The 25,291-nt window shown below is 35.8% G+C and overlaps 1 protein-coding gene across 4 annotated transcripts; it reads left to right on the top strand.

The window, feature by feature from the left end:
* The first annotated feature begins 3,985 nt into the window (after positions 1-3,985).
* LOC108992493 (protein SEMI-ROLLED LEAF 2-like) lies at positions 3,986-24,416 on the top strand. 4 transcript variants are annotated; one of them, XM_018967085.2, is made up of 21 exons: positions 3,986-4,069; positions 4,335-4,500; positions 9,784-9,858; positions 10,406-10,521; positions 11,786-11,900; positions 12,067-12,195; positions 16,721-16,768; positions 16,990-17,195; positions 17,310-17,506; positions 17,605-17,897; positions 18,362-18,511; positions 18,606-18,971; positions 19,092-19,241; positions 19,550-19,625; positions 20,458-20,585; positions 20,736-20,936; positions 21,725-21,865; positions 21,944-22,066; positions 22,923-23,129; positions 23,907-24,070; positions 24,199-24,416. In XM_018967085.2, the coding sequence occupies exons 2-20, from the start codon at positions 4,375-4,377 to the stop codon at positions 24,063-24,065; spliced, it is 3,006 nt and encodes a 1,001-aa protein (XP_018822630.2). In that variant the 5' UTR covers positions 3,986-4,069; positions 4,335-4,374; the 3' UTR covers positions 24,066-24,070; positions 24,199-24,416. The 4 variants fall into 4 exon arrangements, with proteins under 4 accessions (XP_018822630.2, XP_018822632.2, XP_018822631.2 ...); XM_018967087.2 differs by having other exon boundaries at positions 18,606-18,872; XM_018967086.2 differs by lacking the exon at positions 3,986-4,069 and having other exon boundaries at positions 4,248-4,500.
* The last annotated feature ends 875 nt before the right edge of the window (positions 24,417-25,291 follow it).

Genomic DNA, 25,291 nt, shown 5'->3' on the forward strand with positions numbered 1-25,291 from the left:
TTTATGCTTGCATGCATTACAATGATTCACCTCAATTGCCTTGGTGAGTGGTCCTGCTTGCTTGTGGCACTGCCAATTTCTTCACTCTTCCAATTAGTATCATTGTTGAACCCGCGGGAATGAAATCCCTTGAACCCACAATCAATTTGAAAACTTTCCAAGAAAGCCAAAATCAAGTCAAAGGATGGAGAACCTAGACCAGATGAGAACTCGTTTCAAGAACCTAGATTATATTAAAATCTAGACCCGTTGAAGAACCCGTCTCAAGAACCCAGATTACAAAGGAGGAACGCCACAAAGGTTGTGATTTACTTTTGATAAGTTCAACAGTTCAATTAAGAACAAGAGGAGTAAAACTCAACTCACAATGAATAAATTCATCAAATTTCATAAACTTCATAATCTGATTAAAATGAGGCTACATAGAGTATTTAAAGGAAAACCTAATGAAACCCTAGCCAAAATAAACCGTCATCTTCCAAAAGTACCCCTGGATGAACAGTGCCGCGGCTACAGTGCCGAGCTACAGTAACTCGGCTACAGTAACCCTAACCCTAGTTGAATAAAATAATAACTTTTCCAACATGCCCTTACATAGGTATAAACCCAATTATTCTAAGCAAATAAAATAGGCCCTTGAAATTAATTAAATAAGTTGAAAGCCTTCAAGTGTCCAAAGCCTATAAGTTATGTTGTTGCCCTTTCCATAGCTTATGAAATGAATCAAAGCATAATCTTCATCGTTTAAGCCCTTGAACTTGTATTTGGCCCATCTGGAACATGCAACATATCTTTAAGACTAGGCCCACCTTGGTTCCCATCACCTCAATTGCCTTGGTGAGTGGTCCTGCTTGCTTGTGGCACTGCCAATTTCTTCACTCTTCCAATTAGTATCATTGTTTCCACCCCAAACCAGATGCTAGGGTTGAATATTATAACAGAGTACATTATGGGGTACATATACCCCAAGCGTTTCATTGCTACCATGTGCTTCAAGGTGTATGGATACATCAGCATGACTCAAGCTCTAACCTTCAGGCAGACTTTAAACTTGGACATTACACGATGATTCCACCAAGATCGATGTTCACGGCACAAGTGGTAGGAACCTTACTAGCAATAATTATATACACAAGAACTTTGGTTAACCAAGAGTGCATCACTACTCTAAACCTTGAGGACAAGATTTTTTTTAAGGGGGGAACAATGTTATAAACCCAATCAACTTGGATTGTTTTCTTTTGTTCTGTTGAGTTACTAAGTTGTCCTAGTGGCCCGTGGGCTTATTTTGTTGTTTGTAGAAACTGGCTCATGACCTTCTTTTGTTGTTGGCTTGTTGTTAGTCTCTATTTTATGTCGAGTAGTATGCACGGGAAGGAGGGTCTGGGGGTGATCATCTGAAAGGCTTGTTAAGAATTCTCTTGTATTCCTATAGGTTAGGTTCCTCGAAATGCCCTGTTATCCTTTTACAGTAATTCAATTACAATCGGTTCATCCATTTCTATTACACTTTCTAAATCCACAATGGTTACTTCTCCATTCACTATTAGATTCATCACACATTCTGGCACGCCGAACGGAGAAGAAAAGGATCAAGCAGCGCTGCAGAGGGCTCGTATGGATTGAAGAAAAAAATTAGAATTCAACCTCTAGTTTTGCAACTATTTTTACGTTTTGAAAATATTGTAATTTTATTTTTCTTTAATTTCTTTTAAATATTGTATTGATGTTTATTTATGTTCATATTCTAGAGTTTCTTTTCATGAACATGTCTAGCTAAATTCCCCATTAAGGTTGAGGATGAAACCTCATTAAAAATTAATAATATTATTTAAGAGATTGATTTTTTTCTTAGTTATTTATGTGTTCAATGATATATTATTCTTACTTCATATCAATTGAGGGAGATAGAGTTCTTGATATGAGTTCAATCATTTTTTTTTCATGATCTAGAATAATCTTAATCAACTTAGAGCCTTATCTATAATTTTGTTAAAAAAAATCATATATCTTTTGTGATTTGTTTTAACATATATAAGTGATGATTTGATTTTATATATTTGAGCGAAGAAGAATATACTTTAGATATTTTCTTAAAAAAAGGTTTCAACGATGATATATTTCATGATAATATGATTGATTTCTAGATTATCATGTAGATGTTGGGGAAGAATCAGTTATCATAAATATATTATTATGAATTAATAAGGTAGATTTCAAAACCTTAGTTCATTCTCAGATTAATAGTTTCTTCGTTTCTAGATTAATATGCATCTTTAGAATTTATTTTAGTTCTTTTTATTGTGATTACTTTATTAAATTAATTATTTCTTGTTTTGATTAATCGATTGTTTAGCTCTTAATTTCTTATTTTAGTTTACAACTCATATTTCTCAACTAGAATAGAATTTATTTGGTAAAAATTCTTGTGGGTTCAACCTCGTTTTTGCTAAACTATACTTCAATACGATTCATGTACTTGCAAATACAAATTAAAATTTTGCAGCAGTATTTAATAGCTAATGAATTTTACAATCCTATAGAATAAGATAAGAAAGTGACGAACGATCGAGTCAAAAAAAAAAAAAAAAAAAGTAATAACTGTGAATTATCATAAATATTTTAATAAATTTATAAAATTACATAATTTAATGTGATACATTAAATTTATGAAAATAATATTTACAGTCATGTATTATGTAAATACCGTATACTCTTTTAAAAATAAGTGAATAAATATGAGATATACATAAAAAAAAATTAATTTTTTAATAATAAATTTCATTATTTTTAAAATAAATGTAGGATACTTGTTCTATCTAGTATTACTCGTGTGTTGCGAGCTACATTACAGTAACATTAGCTTCAGAAATAATAAAGTGGAAAAAATGAAATAATTGGGTTGGTTAAAGATGTCCAAAGGTGAACAGCGAAAGGACATTTATGTCATGCAACCCAAACATAAATCGTCCTTAAATCTCGGGACCGTTGGGGAGCTTTTGGCACTAATAACAACCGGAGTTACTAGACATCTTGTTTGCATGTTCTCTTGGGCAAAGCTAAAGTAACCACAGTGCTAATATCAACCATAAACGCAATATTGTCCATGTTTGTGCTATGATGATCTCCGATTCTCCGTGGACCTGTGACCGTTGCCGTTATGAAGGGTCTGCAAGACAAGCAACACCTCCCGTGACTTTAGCGGAGATTTCCCCTTCTTTTTGAAAAAAGACTTTTGTTAAATTAATTTTTCTGTTATTGTTAGGGGTGTAAATTTAAACCGAGAAACCGGAAAACCGGACCGGACCGGTTGGTCCGGTTTTGAACCGGTCCGGTCCGGAACCGGTTCCTATTTTATGAAAACCGGCCGGTTCCGGTCCGGTTCCGGTTCCGTAGTTTTTGGGACCGGACCGGACCGAACCGGACCGGTTGGAAAAAAAAATATAAAAATTAATTTATATATTATACAAAATATTTATATATATAATATATAATTATATGTTAAATTTTTATATATAATATATATAATTATATATCATATATGAAAAAATTTTATATTATAATTTATAAATAATAACATAAAATGTTAATCTTAAATATGAACATTTGTAATTTATTTGATCATATGTTATTAATATAATTATATATAAGATAATGTTGTTATAATTTATAAAATAAAAGTTTAATCTTAAAGATAAAAATTTAATTGATCATATGCTTTAAGCATAATATATATATTAAATTTTTAATAATATTTTATAATAAGAATTAACATTTTATTATATGTTTTTTACATTTAAAAAAAACCGGAAAACCGGACCGGACCGGACCGGAAACCGGTAAAACCGGAAGTACCGGTTTAGGAGGGTAATCGGGGCGTAATCGGTTTTGAAAAATACAAAACCGGTACATACCGGTTCGGTCCTAGATTTTGTCCAAAACCGGACCGGACCGGACCGGTTACACCCCTAGTTATTGTTATTGATATCTGAGTGAGAGTGGGAAAAAAGGCCAAGAGGAGGGACATTTCAAGCTCCTGTTCCCATCCCATTGGCTACTACATTCTGAGGTGAATTCAAAAATCAAACTCGATTTACTTTCAAATCCTTTTCTTTTACTCTACACTGATGAGAATGAATACATTTTTTCAATACAATGGAATTCTTAGAGGTTTCTTACTTCTTTTTAAAAGAAAAAAGATTTGAAAAATCTGTCTTTTGAGAGACATTTGTGCTAAAACATTGGCAACACACTTTCACTGTCGGAAAACCCCGGAATGTGCTAAAATTCAACTGGGACTGTCTTGTGAATTTATGCCAAATTGTTTTGATCAGGTGGGTCTGTGAGTTTATGCCAAATTGTTAATCTGTACAAATGGGGGTTATGTCGAGACGGGTTGTGCCCGCCTGCGCTAATCTATGTTTCTTCTGTCCTTCGATGCGGGCGAGATCAAGACAGCCCGTGAAACGGTACAAGAAGTTGCTCGCCGATATATTGAAGGTGAATATTCTGCCTATCGCAATGCCATTGCAGCTCAATTAATCTCCTTTTAAGGCTTCTTATCGACATTTCCTTGTATGGAAAACATTCGAGTTGGATTAACAATTCAAGAACCGTAGTTTTATTTATTTATATAATTTTTTGCTGTGACTTATGTCTGTGGTGTGTTTTGCTCCATTGCTATTAATTTATTTTTTATATACGCCATTTCGTGCTCTGGTACTGCTTATGATTCCCAATCCACCCTAACTCTAATATAAGTGGTGCAGAGGAAGGGAAAAAGTGAATAACAGAACAAATGACAGAGGTGAAAAATGATGATTCTCTTATATTTAGACGTACAACGTGCTCTGCTATTTATAGACAAAAAGTAAAGAATGAAGAATTAAAAAAATGTAATTACAGCTCATTGTAACAACTACAAAACAGAAAAAAATTATTATACTACATTCTAGAATCTTCTGTAAAACTCTTGTTTGGAGGAACCGGAGGAACTGGAGGAATTTCATCTGGTAATTTCAACATCCTCCCACAAGATGGAGAGTATATGTTAATTACTCCCATCTTGGATAAAAGTTTGGTGAAAGCAGGAGAGTGGAGCGGCCTGCCAATTGAAGATGAGAGAAGACATGAGCTGTTGTGACTTACCCTTCTACAATTTTATCACGAACTAGATGACAGTCTAATTCAATGTGTTTTGTTCGTTCGTGAAAAATAGGGTTTGCAACAATGTGAATGGCTGCTAAATTATCACAATATAGAGTTGAAGGTTTTGAGATGGTAATGCGCAAGTCAGTAAGGAAGTACCAAATCCATGTAATCTCACAAACCACAGCTGTCATTGCTCTGTATTCAGACTCTGCAGATGATCTGGACACAGTGATTTGTTTTTTTGATTTTTAGGAAACAAGGGAATTCCCTATGAAAACACAAAACCCAGTAGTCGAACGTCTTGTGTCGGGGCAGCTTGCCCAACTTGCATTTGAGTAAGCGAGAAGTTCTAATTTGGAGTTCGCAGAGAAGAATATGCCTTGTCCCGGCGTCCCTTTCACATATCTGATGATTTTAAGAATTGCATTATAGTGAGGGACACGAGGAGCTTCCATGAATTGGCTTAACAAGTGTACACTTTGACTCAAATCCAGTCAAGTGTTTGTAAGATAAAGGAGTTTGCCAACTAATCTTCGGTACCAGGGAGGATCACCGAATATGTCTCCTTCATCTTTTCTAAGCTTGGCATTAGGTTCCATAGCTAAATTGGACGGCTTTGATGCTAGCAAACCTATTTCCAAGTGGATGTCCAATGTATATTTTTGCTGGCAAAGTTGTATGCCTGCCTCTGTGTGCCCCACCTCCATGCCAAGAAATTACATGAGGCTTTCAAGATCTTTAATCTTGAACTTTGTCTCCAAAAATTTCTTTACAGTAGCAATGGCTTGAATATCTGAACTCATCAATACTATATCGTCTACATAGATGAGGAGTGCTGTAAACGATGTTCCTGTGGACTTAGTAAACAAGCTATAATCGGCTTTGGATTGTATGAACCCGAACTCAATCAAATAGGATGAAAGTTTGGGGTTCCACTGCCTCGAGGCTTGCTTCAAGCCATAAAGGCTTTTCTACAGCTTACATACTTTGTTTGAGGTTGCTTATGGATGATCTGGAGGTGGTCGCATGTAAGTTTCTTTTTCAAGTTCGCCAAAGAGAAAGGCGTTATTCACATCTAGTTGTTGAAGATCTCATCTTCTAATTGTTGCTATTGCAAGGAGACATCGAATGGACACTAATTTAGCAACGGGAGAAAATGTGTCATGAAAATCTATCCCCTCGCGCTGTGTAAATCCTTTTGCAACTAAGCGAGCTTTAGCTCATTCTATTGTCCCATCCGCCTTGAATTTATACTTGTAAACCCACTTGCAATCAATTTTTTTTTTCAGGAGGTAAGTTGACAATGGTCCAAGTCTCATTATGTTCAGGTGCATCTAGCTCTTGTTTCATTGCTTCACACCAAATTGGATCTTGAATGGCTTGAGTGTAAGATGTGGGCTCGTTGTGCAGAGATATTGAAGTAGTGAAAGCTTTGAAATTTTGTGAAAGAGAATTGTAAGAGAGAGATGTAGATAAAGGAAAAAGGACCTTTGAATTTTTGGAGATGGAAGGAGAGGAACCTTGTAGCTTGGATGCCGATTGTGAGGACTTGAGTGCAACAGCTTGTTGACAGTGAAAGTCATGCAAGTATGTAGGTTCTCTTCTGGTCCTATTCGACCTGCATGGAATCACCTGAGGAGAAATAACATCAGAAGAGGTAGAAGGCATGTTGGAGGGCATGTCAATGGAGATTGGGTTTGTTTCTTCGACATCAGTAGGATAAAAAATATAGATGGAATTTTCTGTGGAAGGATTATGGCCTTCTTCAGAAACCTGTGTTGATGAGTTGACAGGAAAGTGCTCGGGTTGTGTTGGAGAAGGTATGTTGGCAAGATCGAATGTGGTATTTGGGGATTTTTTTAATGGGAAGGTGTCTTCATGAAAGACTACATCTCGGGAAAGAAAAATTTGGTAGGTGTTTAGATCAAGTAGCTTGTATCCTTTAACACCATACGAATACCCCAAGAATAAGCACTTTTGAGCTCGGGGATCAAACTTAGCTCTAGCATTACTAAGTGTTGATGCAAAACAAAACACGCAGGTGTGAGTATGAAGGCTTGGTGTGGTATAGAATTTCAATAGGGGATTTATACTCAAGATTTGGAGTTGGTGTTCGATTTATCAATAGACTGCTGTTACTACAAATTTGTTCCAATACTTCATGGGAAGACCGGATTGGAATTTTAAGGCTCTTGCCACATTCAAAATGTGCTGAAGTTTTCGTTCGGCTAATGCATTTTGTTGTGGGGTTGCGACGCAGGTAAGTTGGTGTAGAATGCCTTTGGTTTGGTAGAAAGTTTGCATTTGAAATTCTGCTCCATTATCTGTTTGGATGGTTTTAATTTTGCTTTCAAATTGGTTTTTGACAAGGGAATAAAAATCTCAAAGGTCACCTCTTGCTTCTGATTTTGATTTCAACAGATAAATCCATGTGCATTTACTAAATTGATCAACAATGGTTAAGAAATACTTTGAGCTATCATGAGCCTACGTGGGATTGGGGCCCTATATATCAACAGAGATGAGATCAAATATTTTGGTGGCTTTGTTTGTGGTGTGTGGAAAAGGTAATTTGTGCTGTTTGGCAAGGGGGCAAATATCACATGGAAAATTTGGATTAGCCGAAAATTTAACATCAGATTTGTGAATGTCATTCAAAATATGTTGGGTCATGGAACTGTGTCCAAGCCGATAGTGCCATAAAGTGAAGTCATCAAACTTAGTAATAACAGTAGTATTGACAAGTTTTGAAGAAAACAAAGTTTGAAAATGAGAGTCTAAAGCAGTTGGATGAAGTTGCTGATGTTGAAGGTGATACAAGCCATCATGCACTCTCCCCCGCCCAGTCGTCATCCAAGAGGAAAGGTCCTGGATGTAACAAGAATCCGAAAATAAAATTAAACAACAATTAGAACTCTTAGTCAAGGATTTTGCAGAAATAAGATTGAAAGAGAAAGTTGGAACACAAAGGACATTCTTAAGGATTAAATGAGTGGAGAGATGCACATCTCCAACGTGAGTGGCGGCAACAGTAGTTCCATTGGGTAATTTGACCGCATGAACAACTTGTGCAGTGAGATGTGTAAAAAATTTGGGGCTACAGATCATGTGATCTGTAGCACCAGTGTCAATGATCCATGGTGCATCTGTAAGTTTGGTAGGTGTGTGTGTGTGTTTGTGCCGATAAACAGAAAGGTATACCAGACATAGGAAGTGTGCTTGGATTTGATGAAGTGGCTTGAATGTGATTAGCAGCTGGAAGAGGCCTGTCATTCTGTTGTGTGTTGAGTAAAGCAGTGAGGCGGCTATATTGCTCTTGAGTAATAGGCGAACCATTGCAACTTGTTCCTGCTCAAGAAAAATATGGTCAGCAGAGGATTTAGTTTTGACAGAGTTTTTGTGGTCGGGAGGGAAACCATGGATTTTATAGCATTTTTCTTTGGTGTGTCCGGGAATTCAACAGTGCGAGCAAACCGGTAGATTGGGATTAGCCTTAAAACACCATTCCAGAGAGTGAGCAAATGTATTGCAATGAGAACAATACAGCTTGTCCTTTCGGGATGTAAGTGGAGTACGTGGATCGTGGTGACCATGGCAACTGGTGCTGGGATGGAATGAAGCTGCCGGCGTCGTTCTTCTTGTTGGATTAAGGATAGAACATGATTCAACGTGGGAAGTGGGTCATAGAGAAGGATTTGTGCTTGAATGGAGTCATAATAATCTTGGAGCCCTATTAAGAACTGCATAACTTTACTCCGGTGATGGTAATCTGTTAAAGTCTTCACTGATCCACAGGTACATAGAGGCATTGGCTCATATATCTCAAGTTCATCCCAGTAGCATTTCAGTTTGTTGTAGTAAATGCTCACAGAGTCGGCATCTTGAACAAGGGATGAAATTGTTTTTGTGAGTTGAAAGATGCATGGTGCATTTTGGATGGAGAAACGCTCACGAAGATCATTCCAAACATTAGCAGCAGTATCAACATATGCAATGGTAGATCTATGCTAAAAACTAACAGAATGTTGAATCCAAGCTATGATCATATCATTGCAGAGCTCCCATGGAGCGAATAAAGGATCGGATGGGTCAGTAGGTTTAGAGATTTTACCATCAAGGAAGCCGAGTTTGTTCTTGATGTTGAGTGCACGGCGCATAGTTCTTGCCCAGGTCCCATAATTTGCAGTAGTTAACAATTCTGGAACCAGTAAGGAGGAGGTTCCCTCACCGGGTTGGATGAAATATGGGCTGGCTGGATGATGAGGGTTATTCTCATGATTGGGAGGGTTTTGTATTTCGGGGTTGGTATGAGGATTTGCGTCAGTCATTTCTGAAGTGGTGCAAAGGAAGGGAAAAAGTGAATAACAGAACAAATGACAGAGGTGAAAAATGATGATTCTATTATATTTAGACGTACAACATGCTCTGCTACTTATAGACAAAAGTAAAGAACGAAGAATAAAAAAAATGTAATTACAGCTCATTGTAACAACTACAAAACAGAAAAAATTTATTCTACTACATTCTAGAATCTTCTGTAAAACTCTTGTCTGGAGGAACTTGAGGAATTTCATCTGGTAATTTCAACAAACTCTCCCCCCCCCTGAAAAGCCTGATATGCATATATGGCAGGATGCCGAACCAAGCGATAGGAAGATTGGGAAACTTTGTGAATATGCTTCTAAGAACCCATTGCGCATCCCCAAGGTAGATTTTTATATTATTCATATTATTCTTTTTTTAGAACCTATAATTTTGCATAGTTTTTTAATTGTCTTTATTATACAATAATCTCATTGATCAGTTTTGATGGATTCCTTGAAGTCAACATACTCTTTATTAGTTGTATACTCATCTTCATCAAACCATCCATTTTTACAAATATTTATTTGGCTTTGCCATATGGCAGTGTAATCATTAATTACATTTCCATGTTTTTCAATTATTTGATTAGCTTTCAATCATTAGGTTAACGGGATTTTTCTCTTCATCTGTTGCCTTTATTTTTATTTAGATGAGTTATTATATTATGCCAAAAATCTGCCTTTTTACCAGATATTGTTGTTCTTGGTTGATAGGCTAAAATGGTGAGAATATATCTGGCTCAAAGTTGATGAAAAATGCTTGAGATTTTCAATACTTTAAGTTTTCATAATCATGTCAAGTGTAGGTTCTGGGTTTGAATGTCTGCCTGCCATGAAAAGAATAACGTCTATTTGCTTCACTCATGTTTTTCAGCATTCTGTCTCCACAGATTAGCGATTATCTTGAGCAGAGATGTTACAAGGATTTACGGAGTGAGAATTTTGGATCGCTGAAAGTTGTGTTGTGCATTTATAGGAAATTGCTATCGTCATGTAAGGAGCATATGTAAGTTTGATGGATTTAGATCTTAAATTATTGGGATCTGAACAATTGCATTATTGTCATCCACTTTCTTCAACGACCAAGGAGTCGGGGGAGGGGTTTGGAAATGTGAAGAACTGGATGAAGAAAATTCTGCAGTTGTAGAACATTAAGGGCTCGTTTGTTTTCAGAGATGAGATGAGATGAGATTAAAGTTAAAAAGTTGAATAAAGTATTGTTAGAATATATTTTTTAATATTATTTTTTGTTTTGGGATTTGAAAAAATTGAATTGTTTATTTTATTTTGTATTAGAAGTTGGGAAAGTTGTAATGATTAGATGAGATGAGATGAGATGAGATTAGATGTTTTCTGAAAACAAATAAGGCCTAAATTGACTATTGGGCATCGACACTAAAAGAGGTTTCTGCCAGGGATTTAACCCCTCGTGTGGTTCCCACCAGACTTTTATATGAGAGAACGCAGTCCCATAGGATTAGGATTTTTTATGTTTTAACTTATTTACTTTAGTTGTAGAAGTAATGTTGCTGAAACATTTTGACAGACATGTGACCAGAGAACCTTATAATTTGGTAGAGATTAGTATATCCCAATGCAACGAAGTATAAGTCATCAATGGATTCAGGCTTTGACTCTCTCATTTTTATATTTTTCCTTTTCTTCCTAGACATTTAAGTATTTCTTCAGTAAAGAATCAGTAATGATTTTTCTGCATCAGATCTAAAGGATATATATTATGACCATGCATAGAGAAAATGTGCTAAATATTGACAGTTTATATGTGTCTAGTAACTGCTTTCTCATTGCTTTTAGATATACTTTTAAGATCTCTTATTCTATAAAAATCTTCCAGAGAAGCATGTTTGGGTATTGGTTTAGAAAGAGATGCCACTTTCTTGTAACTAGAAAACTCCCTTTTAATGTAATTCTTAGAATGTATTATTAGAGGCTTTTTCCTTGTTCAAATGGAGTTCTTCTGATTTTGAAAGAATAGAAACTTCTCGAGGGGGCAAATGATGGAAACAAGGATTTATAAGATAAGGTGGAAGAGAAAGTAAATGTTGTGTTATCCCTGTCCCTTCATAGTGAACTAGTCTCAGGAAATGTAGACAGAAGTCTTCCAGCAAGAAAATCCATTTGTCGAACATCATGTTTGCTTGATGGCAGCTGTTTGGTTGCTAACTTGTTTCTTTCTGAAATTTCATTTTTCCATTTGAAATGTAACATTACTTGTGATGATATTCACTGGAGTCTTTCACTGTGTGCAGGCCACTATTCGCCAGTAGTTTATTAGGGATTGTCCGGACTCTTTTAGAACAAACTGAACAGTACCAAATGCAGATTTCAGGTTGCAATACTCTTGTTGAGTTTATAAATAGCCAGGTATGTGTTGCATAGAAGGATGGGTTTTGATCTGAATCATTTTGGCATTCATATAAATCTATAAATATATTAGTTCTGTCAACAAGTTTGGCCTTGGATCATATATCTGCTAATTATCAATTAATATCATTAATTAGTTGTTACTGACATTTTCGGATAAAATTAGATGGACAGTACATACATGTTCAACTTAGAGGGCCTCATTCCCAAACTTTGTCAATTGGCTCAAGAAGTTGGAAAATGTGAAAGAGATTTACGGTTACGTTCAGCAGGACTGCAGGCTTTGGCTTTTATGGTACGTTTTTTGCCCTAACTAAACATCACTTATACTAAAAATTGCTCAGATGCATATTTTGGTATGTTCATACATCTACGGACCTTTTTCTTGTCATTGACCTTTTCTTCCTTAAGTATGCTCCTTTGTGTGTGTGTGTGAACGTGCGCGCACGTGCGAGTGTGTATGAATATATATACAAAAGGTGACAGGGTACCTGTCCCTATTCTAGAAGGTGCCAGTCCATTGTGAGGTGTCTATTGTAGTTTGTCTTTATGTGTTCCCAATATATAGGGACAAAGAAATCAATTCACCTCATTTTTCTTGCATTTTGCATTTTCTAACATGGTCTCAAAGCCAACTTCTTGGGTTTAGAATTGTTGCCTAGTCCCTTTTATTAATAGATTTTGGTCTCCCTTTTTTCCTCTCCCACCTTAAGCTTTTGAGTGTGTACTTCTAGGTTAGACAGTTTAGCCTAATGAAGACAGTTTATCCCACTTAGAAGTTTCTGGTCCAACTTGAGACAAACTGAGACCAATTTGTCTGATCCAATATGCACCTGGGTCCCCAATTTGAATTGAGAAGTTGGTGCGATCAGGATTCGGTGTTGTATAGGCCATTTGTCTCGTCTTTTCAATTTGTTTCTCCATATTTCGGCCAGTTCTGGTCAGTTTCCAGTATTTTTCAGCTGGTTCTGGCTGGTTTTCACTGTTTTTTGCTGGGAGCATTTCAGATAGTTTCGTTTTATTCACATCATATTTTGACTAATTTGCTTCGATTCGAGCTGTTTTGAGCTTATTTCAGTGTGGGTTATGTTATTTTATTCTTATTTCAAATGGTGTGTCATTTATGATTATTCGTGGCATTGATTTGGTTGATGATTCACATTATTCCAGCGTCTTTATTCTTGTTACTAGATTGGTTAATGATTTCTATTTGCACTATGGCTACTTAATCGGAACTTGTCATGTTGGTACCTTAGCTTATGCTCTTATGACTTCTCTGAAATTGAATGGGATTTATTATGTTTATTTTGGGCATGATCATAAAAGGCTTGTAGGATAACTTAACATTGAGGAAGCCTATGGATACTAGTTCCAGTAGTCTTTGGGGACAGAAAGATAATTAGATTATCTCCTTATGTTGAATGGTATTGAGCCTCACATTGGTTCCTCGTGTATATATCTTCCTCCAACCAAGGAGGATTTGAGGTCATCTTAAACATATGCATTCTGATACTGGGAAAATCACTCGGTTTTATGAGGTGTGTAAACAATATTTTTGGCTCGAACAAGGCGCTCAGAGTATAGACTGGTACAACAATCAGGTTGTGACCATCCTTAAGGAGAGGGACATGTATCAACCTTTCTTCATTGTCTTAAAGGCTATGGAGAAACGATGTGTAGATGTGGATTGTGTTCAGTTTCTTATTGGCCTCAAACCGGAGTATGAGTCTGTTTATGCGCAGATTTTGAGTGCTTATTAGCTCCCCTCTTTACCTGATGTCCTTTCTCGAATTTAGTGTGCTACCCTATTTGATAGCAGTGCTCAATTGAGTTTTGATCATAATTCTTTCTCTGCTTTTATTGCTTATCGTGGGGTTTCTGGTAGTTCCTTTTGGGGGATGTGGAAGTAGAGGTGATTGTGGTTTCTGTGGGAGTTATTCATCTGGTATTGTTGTGATCTACACGGTAAGCCATCTAGAGCCTCTCATGAGGTACCTTCTCTAGAAAATTCTTTTGTCCCCATCTTGTTACTACAAGTTCAGCTCCAAATTCTGGAATGATCCCCATTCCGACAGATGAGTATGCTCAGTTCATAACCCACTCATGGGTTTCTTCCTATTCTGCAGCTGCTCTTGTTTAGTTAGTTACTACATCCCATTGTCTTTTATTCTCTACTAGCAACCTGTGGGTCATCGACTATGGAGCAACCAAACATAAGGTTATAAAGGAACAGCTGTTTATGAATGGCTCAAGGTCGGCTCATATATACTATAGGTTTGAACATGGTTTAAATATTGATTCGAATATTGAACAAAGCAAACTAGTATATCTCAGCTCAACTCGGCTTAGGCTTGTGAACGAAGCTCGTATAGCTTGACTTGGATTGTTTAAGCTTGTTTTAAAAGATAGTAATATATTTGATATATGCATTACATGTTAGCTGTTTTTATTTTATTTTATCATATGCAAGTGTTCAAATCACACGTGGTTATGTGTAGACTTTATTTTTTATTTTTTTGTAAATAAATTATAGTTATTTGAAAAATAGAATATAGTTTTTTTTAATAAAAATGGTTATTTTATTTAAAAAACAGAAAATAAAAAAAAAAAAGTCTAGAATTATCACCTGTGGGCTGTGGTAGCTACCACCCTAGCCACCACTTGGTCGCTAGAACGAGGCCACCATGGGTAATGGCCATTGGCCACCACTTGGGGTGGGTAGCCAGATCTCAGCCACTTAGTGGAGATCTGACTTCCCCTAGTGATGTGTGGAGATCTAACAGCTTTTGGAAGCGGTCTAGGCCACCTTGGCCACCACAGAGTGGCCAGAACATGGCCATCCGGTGGTGGCTGTGGTGGCAACCACCACATGTAGTCATTCTAGGTTTGGTTTTTTTTTCGGTGTTTAAATAAAAAATTTTGTTATAATAAAAATTTATATTTTATCTTTTTAAAAGAATAAAAATTAATTTTTATTTAAATATTAAAGTTGACGCGTGTAGCCTATGATTTGGCCCCATTTTTTTGTTAATGTTGATGGACCAAAAAATTAACGAAGCATCCTATTTCTAAGTAACTCATAATACAAAGGGAAAATTGTAGAAAAAAAATTGCACAGAAGCTAAACCTAATTGCCTATAGCATAGGGGGTGTTTGACTGAAATTCCTTTAATCAATTATATAATATATAATGTAACATAAGTGTTCTATATGTTTATATTACATTATATTTGTCAATCGTCATGTTGTTTAAATGTTTGTATTATATGTTGAAAATGTATTTATATTATGCATTTATTGTAATTGACTTTATCGTAAGTTCATGACCTAAGATTAAATATATTTTTTTTGATGAGTAAGAAAAATAAGATTAAATATTATAATTAGTATATGCTTTGATAATATAATTATAATCAATTGAGCTTAATCAATTATATATAACTTATACGTATATTGGGTATCCTGACTATAGTGATGATTATAGTATGCTAATGTCATATCTTTATTTAGCTATAAATATAATAATACACTTAAATATAATAACTTGTATATGTAGTATATATGAACGAAAGTCAAGTATTGTAATTATTATGGTTTACTAATAGAATTATAATTGACTGACTTTAATCAATTAACTAAAATTGTATATAGAGTATGAATCATGATCTTTTTTTTTTCCAGAATTATATAGTATGATTATTCTATTTCTCTTTAATCAGGTGAATTATGTAATTGACTTCGTAGATAATATGGTTTCTTTATTCTATTCAAATGATGATGTATATTATGATTCATAATTCTCACTTAACTTTTAGTTGCATATTATTATATACATATATCATATTATGAGGATATAATAATTTGTACATTATCATCATATACGCATGTTGCGTTTGCACAGTCTCCGGAGTTCTTCGTCATAAGAAAACTCTATAGTTATGCTATAGTTATGCAATATGTTTATTATACTTGTAATGTATAATATAATATATACATAATTTATATTTATTATTAATAAGCTACACAACCAGTACTTATGACTTATCTTGTCATCCATATAATAATATACATATAAATTAAAAGAATTTTTGTTATCATAACTATTTGTTAGAATTGTTATTATAACTATTTGTTTGAATGGCTAAATTGTTAAAAAAAACCCTAGGGGTTGGCTTAAGATGTACACGCCTTCATTTTGGTGGTATGCTCCCTCTAGGTTTAAAGTTCGAACCTTTGGGTGCAAACAATTTCTAGGAGTCACGACCCATTAGTGAAATGCCAATGATTTACCTGATTTGTGTGATGGGGACCTGTTACATTTGTCTGGGGGTTTAATCAGGTAAAAGACATATTGTGTTTGCATGGCCTAACAAGCATTACCGTGTCTCTCTTGAGTTAGTCCATTCTCTGGAATAGTTAATAGAGGACTGTATAACTATCACGATATGTTATTATAAAGCATTAGGGGAGCTTTCTGAAGTTGGGAAGGAATGGCTACTAGAATGATACCTCTCTAATGATGCCTTAAAGTCAATCTACCGAGACTGCTGATTTTTTTCAATTAATGTATTATTTCCTACTTTCCCTTGGAAATGTATGTTTTGTCCAATTTTGTCTCTTTACCTTATTTTTATGACTGCCTCTTCTTAGAACATTAACTTGTTAAATTGCTTCGTGAATGTTCCTTTTCACACTTGCTATTGAGTGTCTTATGTTTTTCATGTTACCGATGTTTTTTGTAACACTTGATCAAGGCCATTTGAATGATACATCTTGATGTTTGAACTTTCTGCACTCTGATGTGACTATGTTGTGCCTAGGTGTCGTTCATTGGTGAGCACTCCCACATCTCAATGGACATGGACAATGTGAGTTTTCTTTTTCTCTAGACTCTTATACTATTTATACTTTTGACATCAGCAAAGCTCTTGATGGATCAAAATAAGAGATGGTAAATTATGTGAATCTTTGGTAAAGCTTTTAATTTTTATTTTGAAGCAAAGTGGTGAGTTATTATTTGGCTTGTTAAAAAAAAAAAAGCCATTTGGCTTCCGGAATATTTTTTACTAATTTGTTGGTTCTGAAATAGATCATATCAGTGACCTTGGGGAACTACATGGATCTCCAAATTATCTCCAAGAATTCAGAGGAAGATGGACCATCTCCCGAATCCGAGCACCAGTGGGTTCAAGGAGTAGTTGAAGCAGAGGAACATGGCTCATCTTTACGCAATGTTGGTAAGAAAGTTCCTGTGTTGCTGAACCACATGACTAACCCTCATTTGGACCCTACAATGTAAAGCTTTTCATCTTTTGATCTTCAAACAATCATCTTTGCTCTGTATTCATCTAATTGAGCAATAATATATATTTCCTCCAACATCCTTGCATTCATTTGCCAATTTCACAGGGATACCTCCAAAAGTCCAGCTTATTGGTCAAGGGTTTGCTTGTGTAATATGGCCAGATTAGCGAAGGAAGCCACGACAGTTCGGCGTGTGCTTGAACCCCTTTTTCATAGTTTTGATGATGATAACCATTGGTCACCAGAGAAAGGAGTTGCCTCTTCTGTTTTGATGTATTTCCAGTCAGTTCTGGAGGAATCAGGTTACGCTTAGATCTTTAATGCTCTATCTGTCCATAATTAGTTTTCTAATGGATTATTTGAGCATTATTGATATATTTCATAATTTATTGTAAAACAGGAGATAACTCCCATCTCTTATTGTCTATCCTGATCAATCGCTTGGATCATAAGGATGTTGTCAAACAACCTCGCATGCAAATAAACATTGTTAATGTCACCACACAACTCGCAAAAAAAGCAAAGAAGCAGGCCTCGGTTGCAATCATTGGTGCAATATCCGACTTGATCAAACATTTACGAAAGTGCCTGCAAAATTTAGCTGAAGTATCCTGCCCCAGAGATGGAACAGATAACTGGAATACTGATCTTCGTTTGGCTCTAGAAAAATGCATTTCACAGCTGTCAATTAAGGTTTGTAATTGTTTTGCCGTTGTGTTTCATACTAATGTGAAATTTTGTGAAAGTATTAACAAGATAGGAAAGTCATGGCATGTTCAAATTCAGATTATTCTCAAATAAATTTGTGTAGAATTTCTGTCTTTGATTTGGTTACTCTACCATTTATTGAAAGAGCACTAGGGGTGTAACCCAAGTACATTGGGGGTATACAATGTGGAACGCCTAATTTAAGGAAGGAATCTGCGAGATTTGGACCATGTTCTTTTTAGTTCAGCTTTTATTAATTTCAATGATTGAGTAGTTGGTACCAACAAAGCATTGTTAGACAATTTGATTGGTTTATGGTGATTATGCAACACTAAGAAAATAGTTCTTTATACACTCATTTCTCTGTAACCAAATGAACAACATCCCAATATGAGTTTTCCTATAAATGGCGTTGTGGTTACTTTACAAAGTGAATTTGTGATTACCAGGCCGGAGATGCGGGACCCATTCTTGATATGATGGCTGTCGTTCTTGAGAATCTCCCAACAAATGCTGTTGTGGCTCGAACAACAATCTCTGCTGTCCTTCAAACTGCAAAGATTATCTCTTCCATCCCTAATGTGTCATATCACCAGAAGGCAAGTGCATTTATATGGATTGTACCATTCTAGCATAGTTTGAGATCTTGTAAAACCATCCAAGTTCTGAATCAATACTCTCGAACTGTTTCAGGCATTTCCTGAAGCTTTGTTTCATCAACTGCTCCTAGCAATGGCCCACTCAGACCCTGAAACACAAGTTGTGGCGCACAATATTTTCTCAGTGGTGCTTATGCCATCCCTTCTTTGTCCTTGGTTAGACCCAAATGCCAAAACTTCACAAGAAGTTCCTAGGTTTTCGTCTTTTGTTACACTGCAGAAGGAAAGAAGTGGAAGCTTTTCCATTCAGGATGAAGGTAAAGACACCATGGAAACCAAGAATGTTGGTCTGAGAGAGGAAGTAAGTCAAATCTCGGGTGTATGTTTGAAACAATCTGGAATTGATCTCTCATGTGATCAGTCCTTCAGCTTTAAGCTTTCTTTGACTGGTGGAAACACAGTATGAAACTGCAGCCCATATGTTCTGAAGTTCGTCTTCATTATTTAGCATTCCTGTTTAATTATCCCTGGCAGTTCTTATTACAAGTAATATTTAAATATCTTTTCTGAAAATTCTCAGGAGCTTTGTAGCATTTGGTTGAGCAGTCACCAAGTCAGTCTTTTGCTTTCATCAATATGGGTTCAGGCAACATCTGCAGAAAATACCCCGACAAATTTCATGGGGATGGCCCAAACTTGTAACATTGTTTTGCTTTTTGCCCGATCTAAGGTTAGTGAATTTTTTTGGGTCCAGGCTTACAACCCTAGGAAGACATTATGGCTCATTACTGTTGTCTGCCTGATTAGACCACCAAAACTCTGGTGAAGTGGGATTCAATGTTCAGCTCGCAGAGAACAGTGGTCTGACAGGTAGTTGGTTCTTGGTTTTTATTCTAGAGATAGAAACAGAAAATGTTAAGTTTGTTTCACCATTTAATACTAATTAAGATGGCATATTTTTACCAGGAATAAGTTTTCGAAATTTGTGTATTCTTCAGCTTTCTGTCTCAATTTATTTGATGATTTGTTTTGCTACAGACCTCCAGTCATGCAGCTCTAGTAAGATGTTTCCAGCTTGCATTCTCCCTCAGAAGCATCTCTCTGGATCAAGAAGGTAACCTGAGTATACATTTAAAAAGTTTTTTTTGTCACATGTTCTAAAAAGAGTACTGCTACTACTCCCACAGAAAATTCGGTACCGAATGGGTACCGAATAGTGTAAACTGTTTTTTCTTTTTTCTTTCTTTTTTTTCAACCATTTTTTAAACCCTTTTAAATATTTAAAAAAAAATACAAAATCATTAAAACAGTTCCTTAACTATTAAGTAAAAAAAAATTAAAATTAAAAATTTGGTACAAAATATGTGTACAATTTTTTGGTGGCTCTATCATTTCTCTTCTAAAAAATGAATAGTTATTCATGTATTGACTAGTGAATGGACAGAAATGTGGTTTCCAGCAAAAAGGTCGACCGTGTGCAACCATCAGGGCTTTCATTAGATTATATCCTCAAATGATGTTGTATCTGCATTACTGAGTTTTGTTGTCATATTGATTGTAATGCTCTCTCTATCTCTCTCTCTCTCTCTCCAGCCATCGAAGAGGAATAATGATTCTCTGAGTTCATCTCTGATGTTATGAACAAATAAAGATAGTATGAGAAATTTTTGGGTTGCCTTCTAGTTAGCACGGAGGCACCTTTAGGTTTTCTAACTTTTTTAATCCAGCGTACTTAGCTTTAGACCTTTATCTGAACTTTCGATTAGAGTATTACTCAGGAAGAACAAGATGTTTTACTTTTCTGTAAAATTTCTTTGTTATTTCTTCGTATATGTCGATTAACAAAACTGTGGCTTTGCATTTAGGAAGTAGAAGTTTTTCGCAAAAAGCAAAAATGCTTTTCATTGGTGAAAATTTCTAATATATGTTGTTGCACACTTATGAAGGAGGCTTACATCCATCTCGCAGAAGGTCGCTCTTTACCTTGGCGTCATCTATGCTTATATTTTCAGCCAGGGCAGCAAGTTTCCTGGAGCTAATTCCCATTGTTAAAGAATCTTTGACAGATGAAACAGTTAATACTTGCACCTTCCCTTCACATTAAGGCCCATTGTACCTCTTTCCTTTGTTTTGTTCTGATGATGAACATATTGATGATGAACATATTTTGTTGTGAGTCATTTGAGACTTCTGGATTATTTTGTTGAGCTTTTGCATTTGACAGGTTGATCCTTACCTTGAATTGTTCAACAATATCCGATTACAATCTGTCTCTATAGAATCTGATAAGGAGAAGATATCATATGGATCACAGGAAGATGAAGCTTCTGCATTGAAATCTCTCTCATTCATAGAATTAGATGACCAAAAGTTGAAAGAAACTGTGATGTCACACTTCATGTCTAAATCTGCAAAATTGACAGAGGTGATATACCCGTTCTGTCTGTTGCAGTTGCTCAAATATTTTTTTCTGTTCAAAGTTTTTATTTTATATTTGGTCAAAGTATGAAAATGATTTTTGTCAAGTGTATCAAAGCTATTAAATACTAAGTCTGATTTGTTTTTGGTCACCGGTTATATTTGGGGTTTAAGATAAAATATATCAGAAAGTGGCAAGCATAAGAGGATCAAGATGAAGAAAGAAATGAAGTGATCAATATAAATTCTCTCGGGAAGAAAAGAAGATAGGGGTGGAGTTTGTCATCATGGAAAATCTGCCTCCACCATAGAAACGTGCACACACCACATGCACATATTCACAAACACAAAAAGGATGGAGATCTTGGGACATTTGTGCCCCCGGCTTCTCGCGTCATTTTGTTTCTTCTGTATCTTCACTTGAATGAATACACCCAATCTGCGTGAGCTTTTAAGTTTGAATGCACATAATCTAATTCATTTATGGGTGATTGTGTCTTCGATTTACTGCGAAAGATCACTTACATTGATCTCATGGTTGCTAGCATGCTCAGATTTAGGCTGCTTCTTGGTTTCACTTACCATGCTTGAATTCTTTGGGAGTTTCTGAAAGATAAGAAATGGATTGCCTGATTACCTGGTCTGAGGTTGACTCCAAGTGTCAATTTGTTGATATGTTGGTCAAAGTTCCATGAAATATGTTTTTATTTTTTATTTTTTGAGCTGTGTGTGCTGTCTTTGTGTTTAAATTTCTTGCATTTATTTGGTGTTGAATATTTTCTTTTATCTACCCAGGATGAGTTGTCAAGTATAAAGAATCAACTCTCAGATGGATTTTCTCCTGATGATGCTTATCCCTTAGGACCTCCTTTGTTTATGGAGACACCACAGCCTTCTTCTCCTCATGCCCAGTTGGAGTTTCCGTATTTTGATGAGGTAAAATTTGTGGCAACCGAGTCTCCATTTTGTGGCTCTAGAAATTGTTTGATGCTAACATGATGGGCTTACTTTCAGGCAGCTGGAGCCTTGACAGATGAAGAAGCCTTTCCTGAACCAAGTGGGAGTCAGTCAGGGCGCAAAACATCACTCTCCATCAATACTATCAGCATTATTGGTGTTACTCAGCTTTTGGAGTCAGTAAGTGAAGTAGCCAAGTCTTGAAATGTTATTTTTTATGGTTTTAACAGTTTTTGTAGGCCTGATATTATGATAGATTCTATCATGATTGTTTGTGATTACTTTTCGTATTGTTCTGCTCCTCATTTGATAGTTGTTGTTTTCTTTTCCTTTTTTTTGTGGAGAAAACGGTTGCCTACAAGGGAAAAATAGATATGATTTTTTTTCAAAACTTCAGATCCTAATCTGGAATTTACTTATTCCAATTTTTTCTTGATCGTATTCTCATTATGCTTGGCGAATTATAACAGAGCAAGCATTGTTGGTAAGAGGGCAGGGGAAGAGAGAGGGAGTGTGAGAGAGAGAGAGAGAGAGAGAGAGAGAGAGAGAGAAGGAGAATGCTTGTGAACTAGAGAGTATGCCTGCGGAAATTGATGTCTGAACCTCAAGAAAATACGAATGCCCGTGTTATCTTCTTAAACTGAAATTTTATATGCTTATTTAAGATACTTTCACATCATGTCTTCTGCACCATATTGAGTAATGAAACTAAGTGCTTGTAAAAGCTAACATTGCATTGTTATACTCGACTAACCTATTTTTGAAAATATAAAAATTAACAAAGGATAAGAAATGACCAACATCATCCCTTATAATCTCCTTGAATTTTCTTGGTTAGATTTTGTATAAGCGTCCTTGGTTCATGGCTATCTTATCTTTTCATATTGTCAAACAACAGTTATTGTAGCCAACTAGTTCCACTCTCATTAAACCCATGGGAGAGAGACTGACCCTACAATACATAACTAATACTGTACCATACATGGATTTAAATTCTTTAGTTCCTTGAGCTAACTTGTTGATATATTATTGACAGGTTTTGGAGACAGCTCGACAAGTTGCTAGCGTCCCAGTTTCCTCAACACCCATACCTTATGACCAAATTAAGAGCCAGTGTGAAGCCCTTGTATCCGGGAAACAGCAGAAGATGTCAGTGCTTCATAGTTTCAAGCATCAAAAAGAGTCCAAGGCAATAGTTCTGTCTGATGAAAATGAAAAGAAATGCCACATCTTCTCATCTAGGGTGAGTAAATTTGTCACCGAAAATTGGTAACACAAGGATTAATATCTTTCTGGATTTTCACTAATTATGGTAATTAGGCTTGTTTTTCACCTTTGTAAGGTGGAGGAAGGGGGAGAAATTGATACCTGTAGTCAGGATGGTACTTTAAATGTTAGATAGAAAACCCTTCTGGTGGTTGATTTGATACGTTATCTCATTTCCTCGAAGGATATGATTTCAGCATGACAGAGCAGCACTCCACCCAAGTCTGTACCCTGCATCCGAATACCAATTATAATTTTCATAGAATTTTGCAGCCAGAAAAAAAAATAAAAATAAAACATAAGTTGTATTGCATTGTTATGTGTACTATCAAAAGAAAATAATCCTGCCTGGAAAATTTTGGTAAGTTGAAAAAATGACTTCGCTAAGTAATGCCAGCCGTACAAGTGAGGGTCTTTGCTAGTTCAGAGACTTTAGGTGGCAGTTCTTGTACAAAAGGCTGAAAGGGAGAAAAAAACAGACGAAGAAGTAATGATTCATAGTATTATTGAGAGCAACTTGTTATTGCCACCAAGAGGTATTCTTTATCTGTGATGTATTAAATAGAAAGTTAGGGCTCAAGAACCTTAATTCTTATATTTTGGCTTGAAAATGTGGGTGATTATATTATAATTAATAACATAATAGCCGGTAGAACATATTTTAGGATTGCAGACATTATGACATCTTAAATGTTGGCTTGTTGTATGTTATAGAAAATATTACTGAACACTTATTTCTCGGCAATTGTTCCAGACTAGGGAGTGTTCAGATGGGGATCTAATGTTGATGAATAAGGAGCCAGTTCGAGGACATGATCAGCTTCTCCCCTGTTCACTGGACTATCAACAAAATTCTTTCAGATTACCGCCTTCCAGCCCCTATGACAAATTCTTGAAAGCAGCTGGATGCTAACAGAAGTAATTAGCTGCGAATATAGATTATTTTTTATGGTTCTTTTTCTTTGTTTGCTCTTTTTCATCCACATGCAGTTGGCTATTTCTTCATTATATGGAATTAATCATAAAATTATTTCCATTTTGCTTAGATATGTTCTCCCAAACTTGCGAAAATGATGAAACAAGCCAAGAAGTACTGTAATGGAGAAACTAAGTGGCCTTTTGCACAAACATATTTGGATATTTGGCTAGAGTTGTTAATATTAAACAATATGCTTACCTCCTTCGGCCTCTATGTAATACAGAGAGATTATGACATGTAAGTAATATGCAAGACCTTTTACAAAGAATTTCTTTTAAATATGTTCTTTCCAAGCACAGGCTTTTTTATTTCCTTTGTTTCTTATTTTCTACTCTCAGGACAATGTTTTGGTTGTTATTCCTCTGCCACAAGTGTCTACAAGTAAAAAAATAATCACTAGAGTAAAGTGTTGCACTGTTCTTGAGTTTTATGGCTTGAGGGGATTGCCATTGGGGAGTTGCGCGGATTCATTGATTTGTGTCATGAATGTGTTTTGTTAGAGTGTTGTGAGTCAAATCGGAAGTTTTGTGAACTCAAAGAAAATATATTTACCACCTAGAGTGGTGGCCTCATGGCTCTTGGTTACTCCAGGTAGTTTAGCAAGTACTAGGTCCTAGTTTAGCAAGTATTGGTATTATCCACCTAAAGATTCATTGCAATTTCTAGTTGAACTAGGTTCGAGCTATGGCTCAAACCTAATTTAAGGGAGTACTTATGACTTCTCATCGTCTAAGTCCCTTCTATTCGGTTCTCAGTTGATAGAGTGCTACTATAGTCACACCTAAGTAGGAAAGCCACCTCTTACTCTTCTCCCTTAAAAAAAATAAAAAATTGAGGCCATATTTGGATGTTGAGAGTTTTCACGAATAGTGTAGAAGTATTTATGAATAGCTGTGAAAAGTTTTTCAGAAAAGGTTTCTTTAATAGAGATTTATAAAATTGGTTGGATTCATTGAGAATATGTTTGGATGCCAAAGTTTATTTAGAATGTTACTCTTTCAAACTACTTAATACTCAAGCCGAGATGGAGCATTATCTATGTGGAGTTTCTCTGGTTATTAGTGAGTATCTAAGAATTGAATAACGTCCCCTAGATTGTCACAGGACGACAAGAGGATCTGGTGAGATGGTAACGCTCTTGGGTCGACATTGTTGTCTCT

Source organism: Juglans regia, chromosome 12, assembly GCF_001411555.2.
Source record: "Juglans regia cultivar Chandler chromosome 12, Walnut 2.0, whole genome shotgun sequence".
In the NCBI taxonomy this organism is placed as follows: domain Eukaryota; kingdom Viridiplantae; phylum Streptophyta; class Magnoliopsida; order Fagales; family Juglandaceae; genus Juglans; species Juglans regia.

What these genes read in the sequence shown, in the direction of transcription:
- LOC108992493 (XM_018967085.2), top strand. Translation starts at nt 4,375, where the DNA reads ATGGGGGTTATGTCGAGACGGGTTGTGCCCGCCTGCGCTAATCTATGT. An exon ending in TTGAGTTTATAAATAGCCAG is followed by an intron (nt 11,901 to 12,066) that starts GTATGTGTTGCA and finishes GGATAAAATTAG; the next exon opens with ATGGACAGTACATACATGTT. An exon ending in GTCAGTTCTGGAGGAATCAG is followed by an intron (nt 17,507 to 17,604) that starts GTTACGCTTAGA and finishes ATTGTAAAACAG; the next exon opens with GAGATAACTCCCATCTCTTA.